The following is an 11975-nucleotide window of genomic DNA, read 5'->3' on the forward strand; positions in this document are numbered from 1 at the left end:
AGATGGGCGACACCTGGAGGGGGGTGGAGATGGGCGACAACTGGAGGGGGGTGGAGACAAGCACAGAGACAGGTGAAACAGATCAGGGCGTGACAACAATGTTAAACAAAATCCCTTCTGGGTGAAATAATGAATTAAAGAGAGGAAAACATAGTGTGTACAGTAGTACTGTGCCACAGTCTGGGGTTTAGTAAATTTTAATCTCACTCTTTCACTTTTACTCTTCTGCATGAAATAATGAATTAAAGAGCTAAATATATGCACTGTAAGGTATCAACGACTCTGACCTGGATAATATGTACTGGATTTAGTCAATGATAATATCGCATTTACATTAACAATTGTTGTTTTGGCCAATCATTCAGATCTATAATCATCCCTCCATCCGATCGTGCTACCAGTCCCAGACCTGCTGTTTTCAATTCTCTAGAGACAGCAGGAGCGGTAGAGATACTCTGAATGATCGGCTATGAACAGCCAACTGCCATTTACTCCTGAGGTGCTGACCTGTTGCACCCTCGACAACTACTGTGATTATTATTATTTGGCCATGCTGGTCATTTATGAACATTTGAACATCTTGGCCATGTTCTGTTATAATCTCCACCTGGCACAGCCAGAAGAGGACTGGCCACCCCACATAGCCTGGTTCCTCTTTAGGTTTCTTCCTAGGTTTTGGCCTTTCTAGGGAGTTTTTCCTAGCCACCGTGCTTCTACACCTGCATTGCTTGCTGTTTGGGGTTTTAGGCTGGGTTTCTGTACAGCACTTTGAGATATCAGCTGATGTACAAAGGGCTATATAAATAAATTTGATTTGATTTGATATGATCAATAATCCTCCTAACATCAAATCAATAATCCTCCCTCCATCAGATCAATAATCTTCATTAGATCAGAAATCGTCAATCAGATCAATAATCCTCCCTCCATCAGATCAATAATCATCCCCTAGAACAATAATCCTCCCTCCATCGGACCAATGATCCTCCATATATCAGATCAATAATACTTCATCAGATCAAAAATAATCCCTCTATACGATAAAAAAATCCTCATTCCATCAGATCAATAATCCTCAATCCGTTAGATCAATAATCCTCATTAGATCAAAAATTGTCAATCAGATCAATAATCCTCACTCCAACAGATCAATAATCCTCCCTCCATCAGATTAATAATCCTCCCTCCATTAGATCAATAATTCTCCCTCCGTCAGATCAACAATCCTCTCTCCATCAGATCAATAATCCTCTCTCCATCAGATCAATAATCCTGTCTCCGTCAAATCAATAATCCTCCCTCCGTCAGATCAATAATCATCTCTCCATCAGATCAATAATCCTCCCCCCGTCAGATTAATAATCCTCCCTCCATTAGATCGATAATCCGCCCTCCATTAGATCGATAATCCTCCCTCCGGCAGATCAATAATCATCTCTCCATCAGATCAATAATCCTCCCCCCATCAGATCAATAATCCTCTCTCCATCAGATCAATAAACCTCTCTCCATCAGATCAATAATCCTCCCTCCGTCAGATCAATAATCATCTCTCCATCAGATCAATAATCCTCTCTCCATCAGATCAATAATCCTGTCTCCGTCAGATCAATAATCCTCCCCCCGTCAGATTAATAATCCTGTCTCCGTCAGATCAATAATCCTCCCTCCATCAGATCAATTTTCTTCTCCTCCATCCAATCAATAATCCTCCATCCATCTGATCAATAATCCTCATTAGATCAATAATTGTCAATCAGATCAATAATCCTCCCTCCATCTGATCAATTATCCTCCCTTCATCAGATCAATAAACCTCCCTCCATTAGATCAATAATCTTCCCTCCGTTAGTTCAATAATCATCCATCCATCTGATCAATAATCATCCATCCGATGATTAATCCCCCATCTTATCAATAATCTTCCCTGCTTCAGATCAGTAATCATCCGTCCAACAGATCAATAATCCTCCCTCCATCGGACCAATGATCCTCCATATATCAGATCAATAATCCTTCATCAGATCAATAATCATCCTTCCATTAGATCAATGATCTTCTCTCAGATCCGTAATCTTCCCTCCATCAGATCAATTATCCTCCCTCCACCAAATCAATAATCCTCCCTCCGTCAGATCAATAATTCTCCCTCCATCAGATAAATAATCCTCCCTCCATCAGATCAATAATTCTCCCTCCATCAGATCAATAATCCTCCCTCCGTCAAATCAATAATTCTCCCTCCATCAGATCAATAATCCTCCCTCTGTCAAATCAATAATTCTCCCTCCATCAGATCAATAATACTCCCTCCCTCCATCAGATCAATAATCCTCCCTGCATCCAATCAATATTCCTTCCTCCATCAGATACATTTTCTTCTCCTCCATCAGATCAATAATATTTTCTCCATCTGATCAATAATCCTCAGTCAGATCAATAATCATCCCTCTATCCGATTAATTATCCTCCCTTCATCAGATCAATAATCTTCCCTCCATCAGACCAATGATCCTCCATATATCAGATCAATAATCCTTCATCAGATCAATAATCATCCCTCTATCCGATCAAAAAAATCCTCATTCCATCAGATCAATAATCCTCAATCCGTTAGATCAATAATCCTCATCAGATCAATAATCCTCATTCCATCAGATCAATAATCCTCCCTCCATCCAATCAATAATCCTCCCTCCATCAGATCAATAATCCTCCCTCCATCAGATCAATAATCCTCCCTCCATCAGATCAATAATCTTCCATCAAATCAATAATCATCCGTCCATCATATATATAATCGTCCATCATATATGTATAATCTTCCCTCCATCATATCAATAATCCTCCATCCATTAGATCAATAATCCTCCATCCATTAGATCAATAATCCTCCATCCATTAGATCAATAATCCTCATTCCATCAGATCAATAATCCTCCCTCCATCCAATCAATAATCTTCCCTCCATCAGATCAATAATCTTCCCTCCATCCGATCAACAATCATGCCTCAATCAAATCAATAAGCATCCCTCTATCCAATCAATAATCCTCCCTTCATCAAATCAATAATCCTATATCAATCAGATCAATAATCCTCCCTCCATCAGATCAATAATCCTCCCTCCATCAGATCAATAATCTTCCATCAAATCAATAATCCTCCGTCCATCATATATATAATTGTCCATCATATATATAATCTTCCCTCCATCATATCAATAATCCTCCATCCATTAGATCAATAATCCTCCATCCATTAGATCAATAATCCTCCATCCATAAGATCAATAATCCTCCATCCATTAGATCAATAATCCTCCATCCATTAGATCAATAATCCTCCATCCATTAGATCAATAATCCTCTCTCCATCAGATCAATAACCCTCCCTCCATCCAATCAATAATCTTCACTCAATCCAATCAACAATCATGCCTCAATCAAATCAATAAGCATCCCTCTATCCGATCAATAATCCTCCCTCCATCAAATCAATAATCCTATATCAATCAGATCAATTATCCTCCCTCCTTCAGATCAATGATCTTCCCTCTATCAGATAAACTATCCTCCTTCCATCGGATCAATAATCCTCCCTCAATCCAATCAATAATCCGCCTTTATCCGATCAATAATCCTCATTCCATCAGATCAATAATCCTCCCTCCATCCAATCAATAATCTTCCCTCCATCAGATCAATAATCTTCCCTCTATCGGATCAATAATCTTCCCTGCATCAGATCAATAATCCTCCCTGCATCAGATCAATAATCTTCTCTCCATCCGATCAATAATCCTCCCTCCATTAAATCAATAATCCTCCCTCGAAAATATCAATAATTCTCCCCCAATCCAATCAATAATCCTCCTTTATCTGATCAATAATCCTCCCTCCATCAGCTCAATTATCCTCACCTAATCAGATCAATAAAACTCCTTCCATCTGATAAATCATCCTCCCTACATTAGACCTCCCTCCCTCCCTACCTCTCTGCTTGTCTCCCTACTACCTCCCTCCCCCTCCCTCCCTACCTCTCTGCTTGTCTCCCTGCTACCTCCATCCCCCTCCCCCCTCCCTCCCCCTCCCTCCCTCCCTCCTCCCTCCCTCCCTCCCTCCCTCCCTCCCTCCCTCCCCCTCCCTCCCTCCCTCCCTCCCTCCCTCTGCTTGTCTCCCTGCTACCTCCCTCCCTCCCTACCTCTCTGCTTGTCTCCCTACTACCTCCCTCCCCCTCCCTCCCTACCTCTCTGCTTGTCTCCCTGCTACCTCCATCCCCCTCCCTCCCTACCTCTCTGCTTGTCTCCCTGCTACCTCCCTCCCTCCCTCTCTGCTTGTCTCCCTGCTACCTCCCCCCTCCCTATCTCTCTGCTTGTCTCCCTGCTACCTCCCTCCCTCCCTCCCTCCCTCTCTGCTTGTCTCCCTGCTACCTCCCTCCCTCCCTACCTCTCTGCTTGTCTCCCTGCTACCTCCCTCCCTCCCTCTCTGCTGATCTCCCTGCTACCTCCTTGCCTCCCTACCTCTCTGCTTGTCTCCCTGCTACCTCCCTCCCTCCCTACCTCTCTGCTACCTCCCTCCCTACCTCTCTGCCACCTCCCTCCCTCCCTACCTCTCTGCTTGTCTCCCTGCTACCTCCCACCCTCCCTACCTCTCTGCTTGTCTCCCTGCTACCTCCCTCCCTCCCTACCTCTCTGCTACCTCCCTCCCTCCCTACCTCTCTGCTACCTCCCTCCCTACCTCTCTGCTTGTCTCCCTGCTACCTCCCTCCCTGCCTGCAGGCTCCCTCCCTGCTCCGCATTGCTCTGCAGTTACTCTGAGCTCGTGCTGGAGAGAGTGTGTGTGTACTATCAGCAGGACTGGAGGAGAGGAGGAAAGGAGCACGCTGTCCTGCTCTCGTTTGTTGTTCCATTCTACTCTAGTTTTTGTTCTCTGTCCATTCTGCTGTTGCCCTGCCGTGGGTCAGGGAGGGGAAGATGAGATGAAAGAGCCAGGTGAGGAGGAGACACAGGAGCATCTCTCTCTCTCTCTCTTTCTCTCTTCTTCTCTCTTTCTCTCTCTCCCTTTCTTCCTCTCTCTCTCTCGCTCTCTCTCTCTCTCTCTTCCTCTCTCTCTGACATGGTATAACGTGTATGTGAGTGAGTGAGTGAGTGAGTGAGTGAGTGCGTGCATGTAAGTGAGAGAGAAAGAGCAAAAATCGGTCCACTTCCCTCATCCAAGCAGACAGTGAACCTGGAGAGGAAAGAGGAGCCCGTCTCCACACTAACTATTATAAAGGTATGTGTTCCTATCATTTCTCATCGCAATGCTCTGCTTTAGCTTCATATAGGACTAGACATAATTACAAGTCTGTGGAGGTATCACAACATGACTATCGGTCAAGACCACATTCTATACTATACCGGTGGTTGGAGTGCTATGCTACTTATCCTCTCCTCTCGTGACAACAAGATATCCACTGAATGCTACACACTCCGTCTGTGCATTGGGAGAGAGGATTCACGGAGAGAGGGGAGAGTCAGAAGAGACTCAAAAAGGAGAGAAAACGCAGGAGTGGGACATACTGTTGTAGTCGGCTAAATAGAGAGATCCAGGAGGGGTAGGGAAGGTTTGATCAGATAGGGAAAGGAGGTTGAGATGGGGGTGTGGGGGGGGGTGGTGGACAGGGCAGTCCTAGCTGGCTAGCTGAGGGACCATTTAAACAGATTTAAAATGGGTTATGATCCTCTTATCTCCTCTCCAACATCTACATTGGGACGGTGAAACATGTTTAGAGTAGAATTTTAGACCTCTCTCAATGGACAAACAAGCTGTGTTGTTGTTACAACAATGGTTTAGTTCTCCTTCAAGCAGTAAACACACAGATGGTCATGTGATAGGAGGGTCATATGGTTCTCAATTAGCAGCAACAGACCGACTGAGATTCTGCCAGGACCTGAAGGCAAATTCTTCTTTCTTTCGCGTGAACGCTTGGAGCTGCAGGTCAGGACAGTGAGGTAGTGTTTCATGACTGTTTAAACTTTCACTTTTTTTCACCTCTGCTGATCTTAGTACAAACGGGAGATTCTGTTCTGTATAAAACACAAGCTGTGTCGACTAGAGGAACAACCCTCTTCTACTTATACATACTAAGTGTTTTGCATGTTCTAATTGTTGCAACAGAATTCTGGTTCTAGAACTCTGGTTCCTACAATTAGAACATGTGGTTATAAAGGCAGAGGTGGAGACAGTTTCACAGAATCCGAAAGACAATATGTGTGCGTTTTGAAATAAATTAAATATACAGTACAATTCATGAATCATTGAACAAAAGTATGGGGGAAAATTATGAAATAAAAAAATAACTAGCCAGTTTAATTTAAAGAGAGAATTGTAGTGACATGATCTTTCAATAATGACACTTGATGTGGTATACACATTCCTAAAGAAATATTTGACAATATCAGAATTCTTCAAAACACACATGGTTCTTCATTGTAAGGGTTCATTGTACACAGTTCTATGTAAGGGGACAGTAGAGACCTCCTATCTGTAAACAGAAAAATGCATGTTGAGATGTTATCCTGACATTGGAACTGTGAGCTCTCAGTGGTGTTACCATGACATTAGGTTGTGTCTCTCAGTGATGTTACCATGACATTAGGTTGTGTCTCTCAGTGATGTTACCAGACCATTAGGTTGTGTCTCTCAGTGATGTTACCATGACATTAGGTTGTGTCTCTCAGTGATGTTACCATGACATTAGGTTGTGTCTCTCAGTGATGTTACCATGGCATTAGGTTGTGTCTCTCAGTGATGTTACCAGACCATTAGGTTGTGTCTCTCAGTGATGTTACCATGACATTAGGTTGTGTCTCTCAGTGATGTTACCAGACCATTAGGTTGTGTCTCTCAGTGATGTTACCATGACATTAGGTTGTGTCTCTCAGTGATGTTACCATGACATTAGGTTGTGTCTCTCAGTGATGTTACCAGACCATTAGGTTGTGTCTCTCAGTGATGTTACCATGACATTAGGTTGTGTCTCTCAGTGATGTTACCATGACATTAGGTTGTGTCTCTCAGTGATGTTACCATGACATTAGGTTGTGTCTCTCAGTGATGTTACCATGACATTAGGTTGTGTCTCTCAGTGATGTTACCATGGCATTAGGTTGTGTCAAGGGGTCTGAATTCTTTCCAAAGGCACTGTATATTTATATTCCAGTTTGTTCTGTTATTTCTTCATTAATTTTGAATTTTGGGGGGATTATGTGTGTATTTATTATTTATTGCTAGGTATTACTGCACTGTTGGCGCTAGAAACACAAGCATTTCACTGTATCTGCGATAACAGCAAATCTGTGTACGCGACCAATAAAGTTTGATTTGAAAGTGTACCTTCATCACAACTGAAAATGTATGGAAATGTACCAACAGCATGGGCGGTTGTGTTCCATCACTGTGACAGTGTGTGTGTGTGTGTGTGTGTGTGTGTGTGTGTGTGTGTGTGTGTGTGTGTGTGTGTTCCATCACTGTGACAGTGTGTGTGTGTTTCCATCACTGTGACAGTGTGTGTGTGTTCCATCACTGTGACAGTGTGTGTGTGTGTGTTCCATCACTGTGACAGTGTGTGTGTGTGTGTGTGTGTGTGTGTGTGTGTTCCATCACTGTGACAGTGTGTGTGTGCGTTCCATCACTGTGACAGTGTGTGTGTGTGTGTGTGTGTGTGTGTGTGTGTGTGTGTGTGTGTGTGTGTGTGTGTGTGTGTGTGTGTGTGTGTGTGTGTGTGTGTGTGTGTGTGTGTGTGTGTGTGTGTGTGTGTGTGTGTGTGTGTGTGTGTGTGTGTGTGTGTGGGATTGGGGGCAGGTGAGGTTATGACAGTAAACACACACACACACACACACACACACACCCCTCAGAGGGCTGAAGCGACTGTGCCACCACTTCTCCCCCCAGACTAGCATTACAACACCATGTTTCATGACAGCTACTCCCCTTAGACTAGCATTACAACACCATGTTTCATGACAGCTACTCCCCTTAGACTAGCATTACAACACCATGTTTCATGACAGCTACTCCCCTTAGACTAGCATTACAACACCATGTTTCATGACAGCTACTCCCCTTAGACTAGCATTACAACACCATGTTCCATGACAGCTACTCCCCTTAGACTAGCATTACAACACCATGTTCCATGACAGCTACTCCCCTTAGACTAGCATTACAACATCATGTTTCATGACATTTACTCCCCTTAGACTAGCATTACAACACCATGTTTCATGACAGCTACTCCCCTTAGACTAGCATTACAACACCATGTTTCATGACAGCTACTCCCCTTAGACTAGCATTACAACACCATGTTTCATGACAGCTACTCCCCTTAGACTAGCATTACAACACCATGTTTCATGACATTTACTCCCCTTAGACTAGCATTACAACACCATGTTCCATGACAGCTACTCCCCTTAGACTAGCATTACAACATCATGTTCCATGACAGCTACTCCCCTTAGACTAGCATTACAACACCATGTTCCATGACAGCTAGACTAGCATTACAACACCATGTTCCATGACAGCTACTCCCCTTAGACTAGCATTACAACACCATGTTTCATGACAGCTACTCCCCTTAGACTAGCATTACAACATCATGTTCCATGACAGCTACTCCCCTTAGACTAGCATTACAACATCATGTTCCATGACAGCTACTCCCCTTAGACTAGCATTACAACACCATGTTCCATGACAGCTACTCCCCTTAGACTAGCATTACAACACCATGTTTCATGACAGCTACTCCCCTTAGACTAGCATTACAACACCATGTTTCATGACAGCTACTCCCCTTAGACTAGCATTACAACACCATGTTCCATGACAGCTACTCCCCTTAGACTAGCATTACAACACCATGTTTCATGACAGCTACTCCCCTTAGACTAGCATTACAACACCATGTTTCATGACAGCTACTCCCCTTAGACTAGCATTACAACACCATGTTCCATGACAGCTACTCCCCTTAGACTAGCATTACAACACCATGTTTCATGACAGCTACTCCCCTTAGACTAGCATTACAACATCATGTTTCATGACAGCTACTCCCCTTAGACTAGCATTACAACACCATGTTTCATGACAGCTACTCCCCTTAGACTAGCATTACAACACCATGTTTCATGACAGCTACTCCCCTTAGACTAGCATTACAACACCATGTTCCATGACAGCTACTCCCCTTAGACTAGCATTACAACATCATGTTCCATGACAGCTACTCCCCTTAGACTAGCATTACAACATCATGTTCCATGACAGCTACTCCCCTTAGACTAGCATTACAACACCATGTTCCATGACAGCTACTCCCCTTAGACTAGCATTACAACACCATGTTCCATGACAGCGACTCCCCTTAGACTAGCATTACAACATCATGTTTCATGACAGCTGACTAGCATTACAACATCATGTTCCATGACAGCTACTCCCCTTAGACTAGCATTACAACATCATGTTCCATGACATTTACTCCCCTTAGACTAGCATTACAACACCATGTTTCATGACAGCTACTCCCCTTAGACTAGCATTACAACACCATGTTTCATGACAGCTACTCCCCTTAGACTAGCATTACAACACCATGTTTCATGACAGCTACTCCCCTTAGACTAGCATTACAACACCATGTTCCATGACAGCTACTCCCCTTAGACTAGCATTACAACACCATGTTCCATGACAGCTACTCCCCTTAGACTAGCATTACAACACCATGTTCCATGACAGCTACTCCCCTTAGACTAGCATTACAACACGTTTCATCGAAGCTCTTCCCTTTAGACTTCTCCCTGGTCCACTTTAATCGGAGTAGCCTAACCCAGAACGACAACATTTAGATTGATAGTATGTAAACGTTTGATTACTGATCGATAGTGTGGCCTGACAATCCCAAATAGCATAGTTTGAATTCGCTCCTATCTTTGCCAGTGACTCGGTCATCTCTTCATATTTACATAAAATGTCTATTTGGTACATATTATGCTCTTAAAGTTCTATACTTTTTAAAGATAACATTACTGCTTCATTTACATCAATGTAAACTAGGAAATCAGTAGCATGACCACAGCCGACACATTCTCTCAACACTATGGATTTTCTGTCTCTGAGACGTATGGTGGGCTGCATCCTCCGTGCTTGTAGCTTCTCCCCGGACAGGGCTGGCTGTCCTGAAAAACACGCTTTAGAAGACGCAGATGGATGTATATATATATATATATATATATATAACTCTCTATATGTATATATATGTACACGAGGACTGCGGTCTGTAGCATAATTACAAACACAGTGGTGAAGTGGAGATTGTACACCAGGCAAGGATTACTGTGACAGCCATAATAACATCGTTATAAAATGTTTGTTTTACAATTACATAAAATAGTGTTAAAATGTGAGTGTTAAAATGTGAGTGTTGAAATTTGAGTGTTAAAATGTGAGTGTTGAGTGTTAAAATGCCTTGTTCTACATCTCATAATTACAAACAGAAAAGGAGGAAGCTGTATTTTGACCCTGCTTCATACATAGGAGAATCCCTCTCTTTGATTTCTTAGAAGGCTGTTGATGTGGCTTTGTAATGTTTAAATGACATTATTTGAAGTAGGTCAGACAGTGAATGACATTCAAAGCTTTCCTGTACTGAAGCTCTTTCTTACTCCATGCATATGTTGATCTCAACAAAAGGTTTATCTCTGACAGAAACCGAATGCAATTCATAACAGCTGAGTTTTGGCTCATTTTCCAATGACTGCATTTAAATGCCTGTTTTTAACCAATAATGTTTCTTCACCTTTGTTTCAGAGTCCAACCTCTCCAACTAGAAACCTCTCAACGTCCCTAAGGATGCAGCGTTCCTTATGAGCAACGATATAAAAAGCTGTACCTATCGGGATCGTCAGTAGGTAAAGCCTTCTCCTAGCACTCCAGAGGCCCATCCAATCTCTTCTCCTAGCACTCCAGAGGCCCATCCAATCTCTTCTCCTAGCACTCCAGAGGCCCATCCAATCTCTTCTCCTACCACTCCAGAGGCCCATCCAATCTCTTCTCCTAGCACTCCAGAGGCCCATCCAATCTCTTCTCCTAGCACTCCAGAGGCCCATCCAATCTCTTCTCCTAGAACTCCAGAGGTCCATCCAATCTCTTCTCCTACCACTCCAGAGGCCCATCCAATCTCTTCTCCTACCACTCCAGAGGCCCATCCAATCTCTTCTCCTACCATTCCAGAGGGTCCATCCCATCACTTCTCCTACCACCCATCTCATCTACTGTCCAGACTTCCAGCATCTAGTGTTGGGTTACCCGGTGCGCGACCCGACTTTGTCTCTGGAATTAAAAGTGGGACTTTGCCAGACTTCCACCAGCCAAGGGTGGCCTGTCCAGCTCTACCTGTCCCAGACAGACAGTACCACCACCAACTGAACATCTGTTGCTAATCCCCAACCCAGTCCCAAGTTCCTCAGCCCAATCCCACTGCAGGGGAGGATGGGCGATGGGCCTTTGAGTTTCCCTGGCCTCTCTCCTTCCGTCTCTCTCATCCTCGCATGGAGCCTCCGTCTGACACCTCCAGTTCCCCCTGGGACACCTCCAACTCCCTCTCCAGATCTCCAGGTTGGTATCCACGAAGATTGCAAAATTCTGGTAACCTTCTCAAAATTCCCATGGTTTTCTAGAAATGTTGTTTAGAAGATTCTAGGAATAAGGAAGGAATAAGCAGGAAATCTGGAATCCTCCAACTCCGATTTCTGGAAAAATCTGGGAATTTGCAGAAAGTTATCCAAATTTTGTACTGACTTGGTAGACTTTGTGTTTATGATCTTTGATAATTGTTTGTGTATGTATTGTTGTACTCAAATGGCTGAGGCAATTCTACATGTATTTGAAATATGCCTAATAAAATGCATTATTTAT

The 11975-nt window shown here is 43.4% G+C and overlaps 1 protein-coding gene across 4 annotated transcripts in view; it reads left to right on the forward strand.

Moving 5' to 3' along the window:
• Window positions 1-4826: 4826 nt before the first annotated feature.
• Window positions 4827-11975, forward strand: part of LOC112257652 (G-protein coupled receptor 61-like) — a 9414-nt gene continuing 2265 nt past the window's right edge. The window contains exons 1-3 of one of the 4 annotated variants that reach the window (XM_042304248.1): window positions 4827-4993; window positions 5223-5276; window positions 10869-11675. In XM_042304248.1, coding sequence (XP_042160182.1) covers window positions 11609-11675 — 67 coding nt within the window. In that variant the 5' untranslated portion in view covers window positions 4827-4993; window positions 5223-5276; window positions 10869-11608. Of the gene's footprint in view, window positions 4994-5118; window positions 5277-5725; window positions 5996-10868; window positions 11676-11975 lie in introns of those variants that run through there. The other 3 variants (XM_042304249.1, XM_024431394.2, XM_024431393.2) reach the window with 3 other exon arrangements.

The sequence above is a fragment of the Oncorhynchus tshawytscha genome, linkage group LG22, assembly GCF_018296145.1.
Source record: "Oncorhynchus tshawytscha isolate Ot180627B linkage group LG22, Otsh_v2.0, whole genome shotgun sequence".
Taxonomy (NCBI): domain Eukaryota; kingdom Metazoa; phylum Chordata; class Actinopteri; order Salmoniformes; family Salmonidae; genus Oncorhynchus; species Oncorhynchus tshawytscha.